The following is a 21,535-nucleotide window of genomic DNA, read 5'->3' as shown; positions in this document are numbered from 1 at the left end:
TGCAAAATATACATCTGACCAAGGTCTAATATCCAAAATCTATTAAAACAAAATACAGAAACAAAAACAAAACAAAACAAAAAAACTGAACAAGCAAAAAAACAAATAATCCCTTAAAAATAGGCAAAAGACACGAACATACAATTCTCAAAAGATACGCAAGAGCCAACAAACATGAAAACATGCTCTACATCACTAATCATCTGAGAAATGCAAATCAAAACCACAGGGAGATACCATTTTACACCAATCAGAATGGCTATTACTAAAAAGTCAAAAAATAACAGATGCTGGTAAGACTGCAGAAAAAAGGATGTGCTTGTACATTGTTGGTGGAATTGGAAATTAGTTCAGCCCCTGTGGAAAGCAGTTTGGAGATTTCTCAAAGAACTAAAGGTAGACTTACCATTCAACCCAGCAAACCCATCACTGGAAATATGTCCAAAGGAAAATAAGTCACTCTACCAAAAAGACATTTGCACTCACATGTTCATCACAGCACTATTCACTATAGCAAAGACATGGAATCAAACTAGATGCCCATCAACAGAGAACTGAATAAAGAATATGTGGTACACATACACCATGGAATACTACACAGCCATTAAAAAGAATGAAATTGGTTGAGCACAGTGGCTCACTCCTGTAATCCCAGCACTTTGGGAGGTCAAGGTGGGTGGATCACTTTAGGCCAAGAGTTCAAGACCAGCCTGGCCAACATGGTGAAACCTTGTCTCTACTAAAATACAAAAATTAGCTGGGCATGGTGGCACACACCTGTGATCCTAGCTACTTGGGAAACTGAGACATGAGAATTGCTTAAGCCTGGAAGGTGAGGGCTGTAATGAGCCAAGATCATGCCACTGCACTCCGGCCTATGCAACAGAGTGAGACCCTGCATCCAAAAAAAAAAAAAAAGGCCAGGCGTGGTGGCTCACGACTGTAATCTCAGCACTTTGGGAGTCCAAGGCAGGCGGATCACCTGAGGTCAGGAGTTAAAGACCAGCCTGGCCAACATGGTGAAACCTTGTCTTAAAAAACTTAAAAAAAGAAATTACCTCCTTTATAGCAACATGGATGCAGCTAGAGGCCACTATCCTTAGCAAACAGATGCAAGAACAGAAAACCAATTACCCCATGTTCTCACCTATAAGTGAGAGCTAAACACTGAATACACATGGATACAAGGAAGTGAACAATAGACACTGAGGCCTACTTCAGGGTAGAGGGTGGGAGGAGGGCGAGGATCGAAAAACTATCTAATTGGGCACTACGTCCATTATGTGAGTGACAAAATAATGTGTACGCCTAACCCCCATGACACCCAATTTACCCATGTAATAAAAAGTATATATATCAAGAACAATGGGGATCAGAGTTCTCGCTTTCCAAGAAGGAAGTTACAAATATAAAAACAAAAACTAGAACCAAACTGGAATTGAAAGTGAAGGAATCAGTGTGAGCTTATAGTTTTCAATAAACAGAAATCAAGAAATAAAGACGTGTGTTACACACATACATTCCCTGGGAACAGTGAACCTAATATCAGCAACCATGTCTACCATCAATACTTTGGGCTTTTTTTTTTTTTTTTTTTTTTTTTTTTTTTTAAGAGACAGGGTCTTGTTCTGTCATCCAGGCTGGAGTGATGTGATGTGATCATAACTCACTGCAACCTCAAACTCCTGGGCTCAAATGATCCTCCTGAATAGCTGGGACTACAAGGATGTGCCACCACACTTGGCTAATTTTTTTTTTTTTTTTTAAAGAAATGGGGCCTCACTAAGTTACTCAGGCTGGTCTTGAACTCCTCAGCCCCCTAAAGTGCTGGGATTATACCATGCCTGATCCATATTTGGGCTTTTTTTTTTTTAATTTTTTTTATTGCATTTTAGGTTTTGGGGTACATGTGCAGAACATGCAAGACAGTTGCATAGGTACACACATGCCAGTGTGTTTTGCTTCCTTTCTCCCCTTCACCCACATTTGGCATTTCTCCCCAGGCTATCCCTCCCCACCACCCCCTCCCACTGGCCCTCCCCTTTTCCCCCCAATAGACCCCAGTGTTTGGTACTCCCCTCTCTGTGTCCATGTGTTCTCATTTTTCATCACCTGCCTATGGGTGAGAATATGCGGTGTTTCATTTTCTGTTCTTGTGTCAGTTTGCTGAGAATGATGTTCTCCAGATTCATCCATGTACCTACAAAGGACACAAATGCATCATTTTTTATTGCTGCATAATATTCCATGGTGTATATGTGCCACATTTTCCCAATCCAGTCTATCAACATTGGGCATTGGGGTTGATTCCAGGTCTTTGCTATTGTAAACAGTGCTGCAGTGAACATTTGTGTGCATGTGTCCTTATAGTAGAACGATTTATAGTCCTCTGGATATATACCCAGTAATGGGATTGCTGGGTCAAATGGAATTTCTATTTCTAAGGCCTTGAGGAATCGCCACACTGTCTTCCACAATGGTTGAACTAATTTACACTCCCACCAACAGTGTAAAAGCGTTCCTTTTTCTCCACATCCTCTCCAGCATCTGTCTCCAGATTTTTTAATGATCGCCATTCTAACTGGCGTGAGATGGTATCTCAATGTGGTTTTGATTTGCATCTCTCTGATGACCAGTGACAATGAGCATTTTTTCATATGATTGTTGGCCTCATATATGTCTTCTTTTGTAAAGTGTCTGTTCATATCCTTTGCCCAATTTTGAATGGGCTTGTTTGTTTTTTTCCTGTAAATCTGTTTGAGTTCTTTGTAAATTCTGGATATCAGCCCTTTGTCAGATGGGTAAACTGCAAAAAATTTTTTCCCATTCTGTTGCTTGCCAATTCACTCTAATGACTGTTTCTTTTGCCGTGCAGAAGCTGTGGAGTTTCATTAGGTCCCATTTGTCTATTTTGGCTTTTGTTGCCATTGCTTTTGGTGTTTTGTTCATGAAGTCCTTGCCTACTCCTATGTCCTGGATGGTTTTGCCTAGATTTCCTTCTAGGGTTTTTATGGTGCCAGGTCTTATGTTTAAGTCTTTAATCCATCTGGAGTTAATTTTAGTGTAAGGTGTCAGGAAGGGGTCCAGTTTCTGCTTTCTGCACATGGCTAGCCAGTTTTCCCAACACCATTTGTTAAACAGGGAATCCTTTCCCCGTTGCTTGTTTTTGTCAGGTTTATCAAAGATTGTATGGTTGTAGATATGTTGTGTTGCCTCCGATGCCTCTGTTTTGTTCCATTGGTCTATATCTCTGTTTTGGTACCACTACCATGCTGTTTTGATTACTGCAGCCTTGTAGTATAGTTTGAAATCCGCTAGTGTGACACCCCCTGCTGTGTTCTTTTTGCTTAGAATTGACTTGGCTATGGGGGCTCTCTTTTGGTTCCATATGAAGTTCATGGTGGTTTTTTCCAGTTCTGTGAAGAAAGTCAATGGTAGCTTGATGGGGATAGCGTTGATTCTGTAAATTACTTTGGGCAGTATAGCCATTTTCACAATATTAATTTTTCCTAACCATGAACATGGAATGTTTCTCCATCTGTTTGTGCCCTTTCTGATTTCGTTGAGCAGTGGTTTGTAGTTTTCCTTGAAGAGGTCCCTTACATTCCTTGTGAGTTGTATTCCAAGGTATTTTATTCTTTTTGTAGCAATTGTGGATGGCAGTTCATTCTTGATTTGGCTTTCTTTAAGTCTGTTATTGGTGTAGAGGAATGCTTGTGATTTTTTCACATTGATTTTATATCCTGAAACTTTGCTGAAATTGCTTATAAGTTTCAGGAGTTTTTGGGCTGAGGCAATGGGGTCTTCTAGGTATACTATCATGTCGTCTGCAAATAGAGACAATTTGGCTTCCACCTTTCCTATTTGAATACCCTTTATTTCTTTTTCTTGCCTGACTGCTATGGCTAGAACTTCCAGTACTATATTGAATAGGAGTGGTGAAAGAGGGCATCCTTGGCTAGTGCCGGATTTCAAAGGAAATGCTTCCAGTTTTTGCCCATTCAGTATGATATTGGCTGTTGGTTTGTCATAAATAGCTTTTATTACTTTGAGATACGTTCCATCGATACCGAGTTTATTGAGGGTTTTTAGCATAAAGGGCTGTTGAATTTTGTCAAATGCCTTCTCTGCGTCAATTGAGATAATCATGTGGTTTTTGTTTTTGGTTCTGTTTATGTGGTGAATTACGTTTATAGACTTGCGTATGTTGAACCAGCCTTGCATCCCCGGGATGAATCCTACTTGATCATGATGGATAAGTTTTTTGATTTGCTGTTGCAATCGGCTTGCCAATATTTTATTAAAGATTTTTGCATCTATGTTCATCATGGATATTGGCCTCAAGTTTTCTTTTCTTGTTGGGTCTCTGCCGGGTTTTGGTATCAGGATGATATTGGTCTCATAAAATGATTTGGGAAGGATTCCCTCTTTTTGGATTATTTGGAATAGTTTCAGAAGGAATGGTACCAGCTCCTCTTTGTGTGTCTGGTAGAATTCGGCTGTGAACCCGTCTGGACCTGGGCTTTTTTTGTGTGGTAGGCTCTTAATTGCTGCCTCGACTTCTGACCTTGTTATTGGTCTATTCATAGTTTCAGCTTCCTCCTGGTTTAGGCTTGGGAGGACACAGGAGTCCAGGAATTTATCCATTTCTTCCAGGTTTACTAGTTTATGTGCATAGAGTTGTTTGTAATATTCTCTGATGATGGTTTGAATTTCTGTGGAGTCTGTGGTGATTTCCCCTTTATCATTTTTTTATTGCATCTATTTGGTTGTTCTCTCTTTTCTTTTTAATCAGTCTGGCTAGTGGTCTGTCTATTTTGTTGATCTTTTCAAAACACCAACTCTTGGATTTATTGATTTTTTGAAGAATTTTTTGTGTCTCAATCTCCTTCAGTTCAGCTCTGATCTTAGTTATTTCTTGTCTTCTGCTGGGTTTTGAGTTTTTTTGATCTTGCTCCTCTAGCTCTTTCAATTTTGACAATAGGGTGTCAATTTTGGATCTCTCCATTCTCCTCATATGGGCACTTATTGCTATATACTTTCCTCTAGAGACTGCTTTAAATGTGTCCCAGAGATTCTGGCATGCTGTGTCTTCGTTCTCATTGGTTTCGAAGAATTTCTTTATTTCTGCCTTCATTTCATTGTTTATCCAGTCAACACTCAAGAGCCAGTTGTTCAGTTTCCACGAAGCTGTGCAGTTCTGGGTTGGTTTCTGTATTCTGAGTTCTAACTTGATTGCACTATGGTCTGAGAGGCTGTTTGTTATGACTTCAGTTGTTTTGCATTTGCTGAGCAGTGCTTTACTTCCAATTATGTGGTCAATTTTAGAGTAGGTGTGATGTGGTGCTGAGAAGAATGTATATTCTGTGGATTTGGGGTGGAGAGTTCTGTAAATGTCTATCAGGTTTGCTTGCTCCAGGTCTGAGTTCAAGCCCTGGATATCCTTGTTGATTTTCTGTCTGGTTGATCTGTCTAATATTGAAAGTGGAGTGTTAAAGTCTCCCACTATTATTGTGTGGGAGTCTAAGTCTTTTTGTACGTCATTAAGAACTTGCCTTATGTATCTGGGTGCTCCTGTATTGGGTCCATATATGTTTAGGATCGTTAGCTCGTCTTTTTGTATCTATCCTTTGACCATTAGGTAATGGCCTTCTTTGTCTCTTTTGATCTTTTTTGCTTTAAAGTCTATTTTATCAGAGATGAGAATTGCAGCTCCTGCTTTTTTTTTTTGCTCTCCATTTGCTTGGTAAATCTTCCTCCATCCCTTTATTTTGAGCCTTTGTGTATCCTTGCATGTGAGATGGGTTTCCTGGATACAGCACAGTGATGGGTTTTGGATTTTTATCCAATTTGCCAGTCTGTGTCTTTTGATTGGTGCATTTAGTCCATTTACATTTAGGGTTAATATTGTTATGTGTCAATTTTATACTGCCATTTTGATGCTAGCTGGCTGATTTGCCCGTTAGTTGTTGTAGCTTCTTCATTGTGTTGATGCTTTAGCATTTAGTGTGATTTTGGAATGGCTGGTACTGGTTGTTCCTTTCTATGTGTAGTGCCTCTTTCAGGAGCTCTTGTAAAGCAGGCCTGGTGGTGACGAAATCTCTGAGTACTTGCTTGTTCGCAAAGAATTTTATTTTTCCTTCACTTCTGAAGCTCAGTTTGGCTGGATATGAAATTCTGGGTTGAAAGTTCTTTTCTTTAAGGATGTTGAATATTGGCCCCCACTCTCTTCTGACTTGTAGTGTTTCTGCCGAGAGATCTGCTGTGAGTCTGATGGGCTTCCCTTCGTGGGTGACCCGACCTTTCTCTCTGGCTGCCCTTAGTATTTTCTCCTTTATTTCAACCTTGTTGAATCTGACGATTATGTGCCTTGGGGTTGCTCTTCTTGCGGAATATCTTTGTGGTGTTCTCTGTATTTCCTGCATTTGAGTGTTGGCCTGTCTTGCTAGGTGGGGGAATTTTTCCTGGATAGTGTCCTGAAGAGTATTTTCCAGCTTGGATTCATTCTCTTCGTCAAATTCTGGTACACCTATCAAACGTAGGTTAGGTCTCTTCACATAGTCCCACATTTCTTGGAGGCTTTGTTCATTCCTTTCTGCGCTTTTTTTCTCTGATCTTGGTTTCTCGTTTTATTTCATTGAGTTGATCTTCGACTTCTGATATTCTTTCTTCTGCTTGGTCAATTCAGCTACTGAAACTTGTGCATGCTTCACAAAGTTCTCGTATTGTGTTTTTCAGCTCCTTTCTAAGTTATCCATTCTTGTTATCATTTCCTTGAATCTTTCTTCATATTTTTTTTCAAGGTTCTTAGTTTCTTTGCATTGATTTAAAACATGTTCTTTTAGCTCACAAAAGTTTCTCATTATCCACCTTCTGAAGTCTAATTCCATCATTTCGTCACAGTCATTCTCCATCCAGCTTTGTTCCCTTGCTGGTGAGGAGTTTTGGTCCTTTCTAGGAGGCGAGGTGTTCTGGTTTCGGGTGTTTTCCTCCTTTTTGCGCTGGTTTCTTCCCATCTTTGTGGATTTATCCACCTGTCGTCTGTGTAGTTGCTGACTTTTCGATTGGGTATCTGAATGGACACCCAGATTGTTGATGATGAAATATTTCTGTTACTTTGTTTTCCTTCTACCATTCTAGCCCCTTCGCTGTATGACTGCTGAGGTCTACTCCAGGCCCTGCTTGTCTGGGGTGCACCTATAGCAGCTGCGGAACAGTGAGGGATGCTACCAGTTTCTTTTTCTGCTATCTTTGTCCCAGAATGGTGCCTGCAAAATGTCAGTCTTTTGGATATAGAGGGGTCAGGGAGCTGCTTGAGGAGACAGTCTGTACTTTATAGGAGCTCAAGTGCTGAGCTGTGAGCTCTGTTGTTCATTCAGGGCTGTTAGGCTGCTATGTTTAATTCGGCTGCAACAGAACTCATAAAAAAACCCTTTTTTTCTCAGATGCTCTGTTGGGGGGGAGTTGGGGCTTCATTTTTGAGTGTCCGTTGTGCTGTCCTGCCCAGCTAGGAGGCAGTCTAGTCACTATTTGCCTGCCGAGGCTCCGCCCTGCTGGTGTGAAGTTCGCCCTGTTGCTTCAGGCTCTGCCCTTCTGCTGTGGTCTCCGCCCTGCTGCCACGGGCTATGCCCTGTGGCGGAGTCTCTCTGTTGTAGCGGGTTGCCTTGGCAACAGCAGGCTGCATCAGCAATGGGCGTGTACCTCAGTAGGGGCATGTTGCCTCGGTAATGGCGGACGCCCCTCCCCCACGGAGCTGCACTCTCAGGGAACCTCTCCACCAGGAGCGTTTGGAATCGCCATTTTGTTTGTCGCACTGCACTACCCCAAACGCTGTGTCCCTGGAATCTCCTGGGCTGGCTCACTGTCCAAGTCCCGTTCAGTCTCAAGTTCAGCCCTCTCAAGTCTCAGGTTGCCGGTTCAACAGGGCACCTGGACCAGTGCACTTTGTGTGGAGCGCTGTGTAGTGCCGCTGTGCTACGGCGCAGGCCGCCGCCGCACCAGCTGCCGGCTACACCAGCCAAAACCTCTGCCTGGCGTCCCGCGTCTCTTTTATACCTGGGAATTTCCCCGTTCTGTGGGCAACAAAGATTCATCTGGAAATGCGGCCCTGACTCACCCTCTCCGCGCATGCACCAAGAGCTTCTATCCTGGGTTGTTGTCACAGCACCATCTTGAGTCCTCCCAACCATTTTGGCTTTTAAAAAGCATTCTCCACTAAAAAGAATTATGCTGCCTAGAGAAAAAGCTAACTCAAGGGCTAGTGAGGGTACAAAATAAGCCAGCTCAGAATATCTTCTCAGGGCAGAAAATTTTGTAGTTCCCAAAGAATGATGAAGACATAAAAAAAAACACAAACGCCAGCATGAAGAACTTCCCTTGACCAGATATGATACAATTCGAGCATCAAAAATATAGTGGTACTAACAGATTATATAACCTATCAAATAAGACAAATCCACTGAATTTTTGGGGGAGAGCGTGGTGAGGATACAGAGTCTCACTCTGTGGCCCAGGTTGGAGTGCAGTGGTATGATCTTGGCTCACTACAACTTCCACCTCCTGGGTTCAAGCGATTCTCGTGCCTTAGCCTCCTGTGTACTGGGATTACAGGCGTGAGCCACCATGACAGGCTAATTTTGTATTTTTGACAGATGGGGTTTCATCATATTGGCCAGGCTGGTCTTGAACTCCTGACCTTAAGTGATCCACCCACCTCAGACTCCCAAAGTGCTAGGATTACAGGTGTGAGCCACGGCACCCGGCCGAAAGTTCACTGCATTTATACAGTACAATAGAATACGTGAAAAATAAATAGAGAGAGGTTAAAGTTTTTGCTATGGTGAAATGCCAACTGATGGATATAGAAAGAATTATACAGTTGTAAAAATACCATTTGGTGACCAACACAGTATAATAATACAATAAAAAAAAATCAATCGATCCTAAAAACAAGGGGTTATAATTTAATGAGGAAGGGGTACTGACATAATTTTAAGAACACTCCCATACAATACTTATTAATTACAAAGGGAATAAGAGTAACTTTACAGCAGCAAAACATCACCTTAATAAAGTGATCAAGGTTTAAATTCATAGTTATGGGACAAAATGAAAACCTGTATCATCTAAAAGGATGGAAGGATAAGAACGCAACATTGCTGGGTGCAGTAGTTCATGCCTGTAATCCCAGCCCTTTGGGAGGCCAACGTGGGAGGATTGCTTGAACCCAGGAGTTCAAGACCAGCCTGGGCAACATAACGAGACTCTGTCTCTAAAAAAATTTTTTTAAACTTAACTAGGCATGCCTGTAGTTCTAGCTACTCTACTCAGGAGGCTGGGGTGAGAAGATCACTTGAGCCCAGAAATTAGTGATTATGCCACTGCACTCCAGCCTGGGCAACAGAGTGAGATTCTATCTCAAAAAGAGGGAGGGAGGGAGGGAGGGAGGGAGGGAGGGAGGGAGGGAGGGAGGGAGGGAGGGAAGGAAGGAACGAGAAGAAAGAAGAGGAAGAGGAAGAAGAAGAGGAGGAGGAGGAGGAGGAGGAGGAGGAGGAGGAAGACAATACCACTTTTTCATGATATTTCTGCCAAAGGCTTATAACCTGATTCTAATCCTGAGGAAATAAATAACAGACAAATCCAAATAAAAGGACATCCTACCAAATAAAGTAGCCTGTAATATTCAAAAGTATCAAGGTGATAAAAGTTGAGGAAATAACTACAAAACTGCATCAGATTGAAGGAGACAGAAGAATAACAGTAAAATTCTAACACATGATCCTGGATCAGAGTCTTCTGTTACAAAGAATATTAATGGGACATTTGGTGAAATATGAATTAAACTTGTGGATTAGATGGTAGTATTTATTAATGTTGATTTTCTAATTTTAATGGCTATATTGTGGTTATAAAAATGTCTCTGTAGGAAGTATACACTGAAGTATTCAGGGCTGATGAGATAATGTCAGGAACTGATTCTGTACAGGTTAGGACAAGGGCTGTCAAACATTTTCTGGAAAACCAATATAATAAGTATTTTAGGCTTTGCAGGTCACATGTGGTCTCTGTCACATATTCCTTGTTTTTTTGTAAATAGCCATTAAAAATGTAAACTTCATTATTAGCTTGTGGCTTGTATAAACACAGGCTACAGCACATTTGGTTCATGGGGTTTATTTTGCTGACCCTGGTTTGTGGGGTGAAAAGCTCTTTGAACTATTCTTGGAATTTTGAGATTAAAAAAATATTTCTGCTAACATCCAGAAAAATCACTTGAAAAGTTCTGGGAATGACTGAATAGAGCTGAATAGGGCTGAAAGTTTATTAAATAAAAGCATCCCTTTTACTTTACTTCATGCTGCGAAGTTTCCTACTGCCTATGTGGGCATCTTTTCCTGCTCAGCGGGCCTAATACGCTGTATGAATGTACGCAGTTGAATGTATGAATGAATAAATGGAACTATCTCAGTTTCCCAGCACAGGAAAATGGATTCCCTTCACATAAAATTAACAAAACAAAAAACAAAAAAAAAACACCCTTAAGGACTATTTTAATATGACTTTTTACTTGGCTAGATTGAGATACCATTTCTCACCTCTTAAATTAGCAAAAATTCAAAAACTTGACAATCATATTGTTGGCAAGGCTGTGTGCAAAGAGACATTATCTTTTTTTTTTTTTGAGATGGAGTTTCACTCTCGTTACCCAGGCTGGAGTGCAATGGCATGATCCCGGCTCACCGCAACCTCCGCCTCCTAGGTTCAGGCAATTCTCCTGCCTGAGCCTCCTGAGTAGCTGGGATTACAGGCACACGCCACTATGCCCAGCTAATTTTTTGTATTTTTAGTAGAGATGGGGTTTCACCATGTTGACCTGGATGGTCTCGATCTCTTGACCTCGTGATCCACCCGCCTCGGCCTCCCAAAGTGCTGGGATTACAGGCGTGAGCCACCGTGCCCTGCAAGAGACATTATCTTAAACTGCTGATGAAAATGTGAAATAGTATAACTGGAAACTGGACATTATCTAATAAAATTACATATACATTTAATCTTTGACTCAGCTATCCCAGTTCTAGGAATTTATCCCCCCCCCCAAAATATATATATATATATTTTTGCAGGTCACATGTGATCTCTGTCTGTATAATATATATATATATTTTGTATATATGTGGTCTCTCTAAAATATATATATATTTTTTACATATATATATATTTGTGTATACGTGGTCTCTGTAAAATATATATATATATTTATATCCTATCTAGCTATCTAATCTATGCACACACACACGTATGCATTAACAAACAATTAAAGCTAGGAAAATTAATTCTTCTATGCCAAGGATCTATCATCGTAAATTAATTGTTTCTCTGATTCTACTCTAGTATGCTAGTTTCTTAACAGCAGGACTCTCTAGTCCTGAGCCCATCCTATCTACCAAAATGAGGTCATCAGAATCAGCACTGGCTCCTCCTCCTGTGGCATCCAGGGACAGGAAAAAAAGGCTGCTGCCTTCTAGATCCATTCTCACCTCTCAGATCCCCAGGGTCTACATAACAAGGATGACTACTACAGATACTTCCTCCTTCTACATGTGCCAGAAGAGGAAGCCAAGGTTTTCCTCAGCTGAGCAATCAGTTAGCTACTTAAATGGCAAGGTCCAAGGGGCTTCACCACCACCAACTCCCCGCTGTGCTGCTCTGGGCAAACAATCTTCACTACAAAGCAGTAATCAGCAGGTATGAAACACTGACAAAGGAACTAAGGAGATTCAGGTTTTAGGCTGAAGACTTAGGAAAGAGTCTCAGCTAAGTTGACTCAAGTAAGGGTACTTACTTGTAACTTCAGGGTTAGCAAATAGATAATGATGGGAAAACTCTTTTGTGTTAAGTACTGCAGTTAATAAAGGGAAGAGGAATATGATCTTTTGCAAAGTCCTAATAGTTAATCCAAAAAAAAAAATAGTTAATCTAGGTGATAATTATCAATGGTCACTACTTACATAACAAGAGAGATTCTTGACATTACCTGCCTCCTGACAAATGTACACTGAACCAACTATTAAGCATTCTTCCCACCCCTTCGACCCAACCAAACCACAATCAGGTCAAGCCCCCAGCTTACAGGAAATATAGAGCTCATAAGAATATGTTAGAAAGCCTATCAGGGAAGCAATCAGCAAAATCCAGAATGTGGGAAAGTCTAGAAGAACAAAAAATCAGTTTCTGCAACAAATTAATTGCAAGGAAAAAAAAGAGAGGGTGAGAATACCCTAGATAAAAGTAAACTTTGAAGTACAGTCTGGACAACATAGCAAGACCCTAGCTCTACAAAAAAATAGAAAAAAGTAGCCAGGCTTGTGGTACATGTCTATAGTCCCAGCTACTTCTGAGGCTAAGGTTGGAGGATTGTTTGAGTCCAGGAGTTCAAGGATGCAGTGAGCCATGATCATGCCACTGCACTCCAGCCTGGGCAACAGAGAGACTGTCTCAAAACAAAACAAAACAAAAAAGAAGAGTGACCACATATCCCAATTATTTTATTTATGTCTATTGTCCCAGTATAATTATTAACAGAATCCTCTTTCATTATCAAAAGTTTCCTAGTTTAGAAACTAAATTGTATCATCACCCTACTTAAGAGACATTTTAACCAAATACACTGTGCTGACATAGTTTGGCTACTGATTCCAAAAAACCAACTGCAAAAAACATTTGAACACTAACTGGATATTTGATGATATTGGTAAACTATTCATTGCTTTAGGTGTGGTAATAATATTGTGGTTACATTTTTAAGGAGTCCTTACATTTAGAGATACAAATGCTTATAGATGCAATGACATAAAATTTGAGATTTGCTTCAAAATAATTGAGAGACAGAGAAAGAAAATAGGTGGGGATGTAGATGAGATAGTATATCATGAGCTGACAATGTAGACAACACTAGGGTAGTATGAGTCTTTCCACTTTGGAACGTTTTTGAGATTTTTTCCATAATACAAAGTTAAATTTAGTAAACAAAATTTTCCTAGTTCTAGAAATAGAAGTATCTTTCTGCTCTTAGGCAAGAGCAAGCATTTGGCATCTAGCCATACAGAATTGTATCTTTGTTCAGGGTCACCTGGAACCAGGGTCTATGAAAAACTGTCACATATAAGGGTTCCTGAAGTTAAATCACAGCTACTAGTTTTCATTATTTTACCTTTTCAATGAAAAGGTGAAATACTTCCCTTCTCTAACAAAAGAATCACTTCTTGTAGATACTCTCAAGATATTCTTAAGATGCTCCTTCCCTGCTATAAGAGAAATGAAGTACCTTAAAACTGTTTTGACGGACTCAAAACTCCTCATCGCTAAAAAATAGTCTTTTAGAAAGAATGTAATTCAAAGTGTTTTTCATTTTAGTCTATGTCCTGGTGAGCCCCAACAGGCCAGTTTTCAGCAGAAACAATTAGTGAGACTGCATGAGTGAGAAGAAGGGCACCCAGCTGCCACTGCCACTAATGGAACTTCTGCAGTACAGACATATGGTGAGTAATCTCTGTTATCCAAAATACGTAGAGTTATCCAAGGGAAAATAAGAACATGAGAAAATTAATGGAAGCAAAGAAAAAAAGCAATGGAAGCAAAATGAAGTGCTAAGGATTAGCAACATCTGAGTTTCCCAACAACGGCAGCAGCAAAATAACCAGTATATCAGCCCAGGTAATACCCTAGACATTATAGCTGCACTAACTCACTTGATTCTCACTAGAAACCTTGAAGTACTATTATGAGTCACATTTTAATGATGTAGAACTGAGGTAGAAAGAAGTGAAGTAATCTGCCTACTACCACTATGCTGCAGGGCCAGGATAAGAACAAGAAAAGAGAAAATGTTCCTCTTTTGAAAGGCAGTTGTTTAAAAAAAGACAAGACAAAAAAAGGAGGTGTTGGTAAAATGAAAATAGTGCTTTCTCTTTGGCAGGAAATAACTTTGACACTACCAAAAAGGTGTTTCAAAGCTGCCTGGTTCTAGGGGAGGCCCAAAGGAACACCTGTCCATCGGCCACACAAGTCTACTGAAAGTCTCTTATACATGTGACATAGGAGGGGCCAGAGGGCTAAACTGGTACCAACAGATGAAAGCTTCAGGAGTGAACTGCTTGTTGCTCAGGATATTCAAGCAAAGGCTGAATAGCTTTTTGCTAGACAGTGTATGGAAGGCATTTCTATGCGGTAGAAAGTAAGCTAAAGCTAGAATCCTTCCAATATAAAAATCACTCTACTAAAGATTTCCTGCTGCAAGTCCTCCTACTTCAGGGCTGACAAAGTCTATGGCAACTCAAAACTGATTCAAAACCAACTGATTCAAAACTTAAGTCATTCTATGTTCCATTAAGTTTTTAATATCAAACTTCTATCCACAGCAGGCCTACAGCTGGGCCAGTGAATAGCCAGAGACACAACTGCCTCCTCTCTTCAAGGACACCCATTAAAACACAAAGTCAATCTAGCCCTCTTACTCTAAAAAGGTAACACCATGTCTGCGTACCAATCAATATGCTGGAATCATTTTATTAGAGGATAAACAAATGGGCTAAAGGTTAGTGGTTATTTAATTCAACTAAAATCACAATCAAATTTATTATGCTTCTTAAGGTTCACCATACCCATCTGAGACACTTAAGAGCTAGCATCAACATCTGTTTATAACACTCATTCCTTCTAATCAAGGCATAATATGCAATGTATTATAGAGCTAGAGTGGGTATCATTTCAATACTGTATCTTGTCCTTCAAATTATTATGGGCAACAATTTGTAAGGTCCTAAGACCATCCCTAAGATGCAGTCAATAAAGAGAGTTAAGACCTTGAGCAGGGCTAGTCCTCACTACACTATGATGCAAAGGGACACTATTTTCCAACCCTCTGGGGCAATGCAGCCACATGCCTCAATAGCTGTATTGGTTTACTAGGGCTGCCATACATAACAAAGTACCACAAACTGGGTGACTTAACCAATAAAAATGTATTTCCTCACAGTTCAGGCTAGAAGTCCAAGATAAGGGTATTAGCAGGGTTGGTTTCTTCTATGATCTCATGCATTGGTTTGTAAATGGCTACTTTCTCCCTTTGTCTTCCCATAGCCTTCCCTCTATGCTTCTCTGTGTCCTAATCCCCTCTTCTTGTAAGGACACAAGTCATACTGGATTAGGATCTATCTCAATGACTTCATTTAACCTTAATTGCCCTCTTTAAAGATTCTATCTCCAAATACAGTGATGTTCTGAGGTACTGCGGGTTAGGACTTCAACATATACAAACTTTAGTAGAACACATAATTCAGCCTGTAATAGCTATATTCATCAAAAAAAGAGAGAGAGAGGGAGAGAGAAATATAAAAGACATCCTAATATGGCCACTGCCATGACTCTGGCTGCAGTGGAGTACAGGCACAGACCACAGGGCCTGAGGTGCAGACAGACACCGAGGTGAGCAGTCCCTGGAACCCACCCCTGGAAGCCCCCTCTCCTAGTTCTCTCTCTACTGGAACTCAGAGTCAAATTCACTGCTGGTAGCACTCAATTTTCAGTTGTTCACTTATGCACATTGTTTACTAGAACCACTTTTCTCATCTTTCTACTTTGCTTATTTGCTTAATAATTTCAGTAAGAGAGGTTTATCATATGGATATTGTAGAATGGAGGTTCATCACTGTCTTCACTAAGCACAGATTCTGTCCTGGACTATGAATTTGAGGACAGAGAACAAAACTAAGTTTTGTTAAGAGTAATGAGCAGGGGTAAAATGGAATGATACAGTCCTAAAAAAATGGATCTTTTTGTTGGGTGTGGTAGCTCACACCTGTAATCCCAGCACTTTGGGAGGCTGAAGTGGGCAGGTCACTTGAGGTCAGGAGTTCATGACTAGCCTTGCCAACATGGTGAAACCTGTCTCTACTAAAAATACAAAAATTGGCCAGGCGTGGTAGCAGGTGCCTGTAATTCCAGCTACTAGGGAGGTTGAGGCAGGAGAATTGCTTGAACCTAGGAGGCGGAGGTTGCAGTAAGCCAATATCATGCCACTGCACTCCAGCCTGGGTGACAGAGTGAGACTGCCCCCCCCCCCACAAAAAAAAAAGAACAGAGGTTTTTTCAAGAAGGTAATAAAGGTAATGACCTGGAAGTAACAATGAACTGTGAGAAAACCAATTCCCACCCCCAGGATTGGAGGATTTATTAAACAAGGTTATTAATACATCACCTTGGGAAATGAAAAGACCCAAGGCTGCAAAAACAACTTCAGTTCAGAACATATGATATTACATAAGGAAAGTATCTCAGAGGGAGACACAGAATAGTGTGGCTGTTAAGAATGTGATCTCTAAAGCCAGACTGCCCAGGTTTCAATCCCAGTTCTGCCACTTACACAGCTGTGTTATCTTGAGCAATTTATTTAATCTCTCTGCACTCTCGCTTCCTCAAGTGTGAAATAAGTACATGATAATATCTTTCATAGAACTGGCATGAGAAGCAAATGATCTTCACATTTTAAAATGCTAAGAACAGTGCCTGAGAGCTAGTAAGTGCTCAGAGTTTGTAAATTTATTAAATAAATTCTCTATTACATATGGTTCATCAGAAACATTACAGTGACAGCAGTGGCAGCCCGTCACTACCATGAAGCAGTCACTGCCATGACGTTGATTGCAGTGGAGTACAGGTGCAGGTCACAGGTCCTCAGGTGCAGAGGCCAAGGTGGGCAGTCCTGGAACCCTCCCCTGGAAGCCCCCCCACAAGCCCAGTGCCCTGGGAACCCACCCCTGAAAGCCTCTATGATGGGGCCAGGCCAAACTGAGCCATCCACCAGTGGGAGAGAAGTACAGCTGGGGCTGCATGATCAGACAAGTCAGTTGGGGTGGCGGGGGGGGGGGGTGGCCAGGAGAAGGGAGCGGGAACCCTGCCCCTTCTGAGTTGGCCAGGTGGGAGCTCCCTGGGTACAGGTGCTGCTGTCCTGCTACAGCTTCCAACTCAGGTATCTCTGAACTCTCAGGCAGGGAAGGCCCCCTGCCCCTCGCAGGCTCAGAATTGTCTACTCCTGCTACCTGGCTTCTCCCCTCTGTTGATGCCCACTCCAATCTCAGAAAGTTGGGGCCGAGCCTGGGAGCTATCACAGCCTGGCTGGATGTGCACATGCTTGGGGCAGTGCTGACACACCAACCCCGTGCCACCTTGGCTCCCTCCAGACTTTGGGCACCAACAAGCACGGGAAGGAGGCTGAGGGGTGCACTGAAGCCTGGGGGCTGGGGTCGCCAGTCCCAGAAACTGCAGGGGAACTTGCGGTGCTTTTCCCTGAAACCCAGAAAAACCCCTGGACTCAGCCAGACTTGGGGAGAGGAGAGAGAGACCACAGCGAGATAAGAAGATGACCTGCCTACAGAGAGGAGCCACCCACTCCAGGGCATCCTCTCTGCTGAGAGCTGAACACTCAATGGGAGAACCTGCCTACAGATAGGAGCTACCCACTGCAGGTCCCTCTAAGCTGTTCTGTCACTCAATGAAGCTCCCCTTCATCTTGCTCACCCTCTACTTGTCTGTGTACCTAATTCCTTCTGGATGAAGGACAAGAACTAGGGACCTGCCAAATGGCAGGGCCAAAAGAGCTGTAATACAAACAGAGCTGAAACATGCCACTTGGTCCCCACATTGTGGGTGACAAGGAGAGAAGAGAGAAGGAGAGAAGAGAGAAGGAGAGAAGAGCTGCAGCCCTTCAGAGAGACCAGACCTGAGAACTCCCTGAGCCTGAGCTGAGACTCTCCCTTTGGGGTCCAATGGTTCCTAGAGTCTTCAAGCTTCTGGCACCACTGTGTTCCCCAGTGCCAGCTGTGGAAGCTGCTTGTGGTGCACCTGGTCCCAATGCAGCATCACAGTGAGCTGACACCCATGCCAGCCCCTGGACCTGGCCGCCCGCAGCAGTTGGCATGTCTGACTGTGTGCAGTGGCTGGACCCTACACTCACTTGCTCACACACCCCTTACCATTCTGCACCAGTCTCTTCAGAGGCGAGGGATCCAGGCTGGTAGCTTAAGCCAAGTGCAGCAGGCCAGGCCAAGTAGGCCCAGCAGGCCTGAGCAAAACTCAGGCAAAGGCACCACCAGTCACAGAGGTTTCCAGCTAGAAAAGCAACACCTCCCAGAATCCTATAACAATAGCCAAGGGGTTAAGACCACAGACATTGGAGTAAGATACTATGGGGCTGAATGCCAGTTTCTACTGCTTATTAATAATTCCCTTAACCTCTCTGTACTACAGTGTCTTCATCTATAAAATAGATTTACTCAGATTATCCACCTCATCAAAAAAAAAAAAAAAAAAGGTGTCACCCACCTCATCAGAGTATTTTGAGAATTAAATTTAACCATGTAAGTCATTTAAAAATATTAATACATAATAATGCTCAGGAAATGTTACCTATTCTTATTCTTTTGATATTTCATTTTCCAACTTTTCTTGACTAAGCAAGAGAAAATAATTTAAAAATAATCTGCTTCTACTGGGCTTATGCAACATGTGAATCAGTCAACTAATAATCTCATAAAGTAATAATAACAACTGATGATAGAAGCATGAGCTCAAAATATTAACAAGACTAAACTTCTGCTTTGAATCATTATGGGAAATCAGAGATCAGATTTACCCTTGCACCTTAAAAATAAAAAAATTAGATGAAATATATGAAAAAATAGTTTGTAGACGCTGGACCGAAGGGGAAACATACAAAGTAGGCCCTAAGACTGCCCTAGCTAGTAACTTAAGCATATCCTAAGAGTGACAGTAAAAAAAAAAAAAAAAAAAAAGGAAGAAGAAAGAAAAAAATAATATAATATTAGGAAAAAAAAAAAGACTGCCCTAGCTTACTACCCGAAGAACATGCCTAGGAAGCAGCAAAATAAGATGGTACTCAAAAAGAGCCCAGCAGTCTCCCTAAGTTGAGAAGACAGAGTTGAGAACTTGGAGAGGCTAAGGTGGCTAGCATTTTCAAGGCAGGGTACCAGAGAAGAGAGGGCTATACAGAGGGAACTCTAGAGATCTGCAGGGACTTCCTCTGTATTTTTAGCTGAGTATCTATCAGCATATGTGGGTAAGGAAACTATCCAAGAAAATGAGCAGGTACCCTCTTCAGAGTTCACAAAGGACCCTTAGAATCATTCAAGTTCCCATCAGCCTGAGTGGAAAAAACTCAAAATACATGGGCATCAAATAGAGTAATCAAAGTACTGCTTCAGCAGTAAGAAAAAAATTAGCCTCAAGTGATGCCCTGGTCTCACCAAACAAAGCCTAAAAGTAATCATTCAAATGATCAAACAGTTTCCAAATAACTACATCCCAGAGTTTTGAGAATGTTTAAAGGAATACAAAACTGTCCAGCAAACAATGAGCTAAAATCATCTTGTCATATCAATGAATTGGTACTTTGCAAACCATAGATACAAAAGAAAAATTGAATGAAGCACTAATACAGTAATCAAACATATGAGCAAGTCTACAAAAAAACCATGAAATTCAACAAGTTTTCATGCCCAAAACTTAAGACGTTGCTCCAGGTTGTGTGTTCTGAGACCAGTGTCATCAAGAGATACTCAAAATCATGTGCCAAGACTGGGTACATCTTAAGCTGTAGGGACTACCAAGTACAATCTTTCTCAGCCTCATATGCCAAGGGCTAGTACCTCTGGAAGAGGTGCCTTCTGGGAGAAGTTAGCCTCTAACATTGTCCTATGTCAATCACTGTCCCAAACTGTCTGTGGAATTTAAGCTCCTGTATTAAACAATGTCACTTAAATCTGCATGATATATCATGCTTCACTTAAATTTTTAGTTTTTCCGGTTATTATTTTATAATAAAAAGCTTAACAAATACCTATCGATCAATCACACTTTCCTTTTTTAATAGTTTTTTGTCAATTGGTTTTCAAGATACTTCTCCTGGTCCTTCTTCCTGAATAAATAGCTAATACCTTTAGTCTAATTCCTCACTATAGTCCCAATCTCTAAAACTTGCCCCAGAGCTCAATCCTTGGATAACTCTTCCTACTCTATCAATTCCACCTTTAAAATACATCCCCAAATCTGACCACTTCTTAGCATCTCAATCATCATGGGTTCAAATAACCATTGTCTCTTACCTAGTGGACTTCTAACTATAATCAGAGTGGTGTTTGTTTGATTTGAGACACAGAGTGGTGTTTATTTTGAGTCTTGCTCCAAGGCTGGAGTGCAGTGGTGTGATCTCACCTCACTGCAACCTCCACCTCCTGGGTTCAAGCCATCCTCCCACCTTAGCCACCCTAGTAGTGGAGACTATAGGCACACACCAGCATGCCCAGCTAATTTTTGTATTTTTTGAAGTGATGGGGTTTTGCCATGTTGCCCAGGCTGGTCTCAAACTCCTGAGTGGTCTTGAACTCAAGTGATCTGCCTGCCTTGGCCTCCGAAACTGCTGGGATTACAGGTATAAGCCACTGCGCCCAGCCCAGAGTGATCCTTTGATCTACATCAGATCATGACATTCTTATTTAAACCTTTCAGTGGCTACTCATCTCACTCAGCATTAAAATAAAAGTCCTGGGTGGGCATGGTGGCTCATGCCTGTAATCCCAGTGCTTTGGGAGGCCAAGGCAAGTGGATCAACTGAGGTCAAGAGTTCCAGACCAGCCTGGTCAACATGGTAAAACCCCGCCTCTACTAAAACTACAAACATTAGCTGGGCGTGGTGGCAGGCGCCTGTACTTCCAGCTACTTAGGAGTCTGAGGCAGAAGAATCCCTTGAACCTGAGAGGCAGAGGTTGTAGTGAGCCAAGATCATGCCATTGTACTCCAGCCTGGGTGACAAGAGCAAAACACCATTTCAAAAAGACTCAAAATTCTTTAATCTGGTTGCCCACTACTCCTGAGACCTCATTTCCTAACACTCACCACCTCTTATTCTGTACCAGCACCACTGGACTCTGCTGCACAAAGAATACATGGAGCAAGCTCCTGGATCAGGCCCCTGGCACTTCATGTTGCCTCTGCCTGAAACACTCTTCTTCCAAATATCTCCATTCAGGTTCCATGACGTCTGTTAGGTCTTTTCTTATATGTCATCTTACCACTGAGGACATCCCTGACCACTTTATATAAAATGTCAAGCTCTGGCCTCCACATTCTCTACTCTCTTTATCCTACTGTATTTTTCTCAGTAGTATTTATGGCTATCTGCTATGTTATATATTTACTCATTAACTTGTCTCTCTTCCTCCACTAGAATCTAAGCTCCCTGAGGACAGGGATTTTATTGTTTTATGTTCACTGCTTTGTTTCCCATGCCTAAAACAGTGTCCTAGCATATAGTACATAATCAAATAATGTTGAATATATAAAAAGGAAGGCAGAAAGAATGGGAGAAGGGAGAACCTGAACAAACCATTTAACTCATTTTGGACTCAAATTTTCCCGTTGTGTAAAATGTGAGATTTGGACAAAAAGACTCTCCAGAGAGTTC

At 41.6% G+C, this 21,535-nt stretch overlaps 1 protein-coding gene across 33 annotated transcripts in view; it reads right to left on the bottom strand.

Annotated features, from left to right (window-relative positions):
* MAST2 (microtubule associated serine/threonine kinase 2) overlaps nt 1-21,535 on the bottom strand; it is a 260,168-nt gene that overhangs the window by 90,662 nt on the left and 147,971 nt on the right. For 7 of the 33 annotated variants that reach the window (XM_078331597.1, XM_078331601.1, XM_078331600.1 and 4 more), the window contains one exon: nt 2,113-2,200. The exons of the other annotated variants lie outside the window; for them this stretch is intronic. In XM_078331597.1, the coding sequence (XP_078187723.1) occupies nt 2,113-2,192 (80 nt within the window). In that variant the 5' untranslated portion in view covers nt 2,193-2,200. The remainder of the gene's footprint in view (nt 1-2,112; nt 2,201-21,535) is intronic. 33 annotated transcript variants of the gene reach the window in all.

This window comes from Callithrix jacchus, chromosome 7, assembly GCF_049354715.1.
Source record: "Callithrix jacchus isolate 240 chromosome 7, calJac240_pri, whole genome shotgun sequence".
Classification (NCBI taxonomy): domain Eukaryota; kingdom Metazoa; phylum Chordata; class Mammalia; order Primates; family Cebidae; genus Callithrix; species Callithrix jacchus.
The sequence above is the reverse complement of the archived record's forward strand: the minus strand, read 5'-3'. Positions and strand labels throughout refer to the sequence as shown.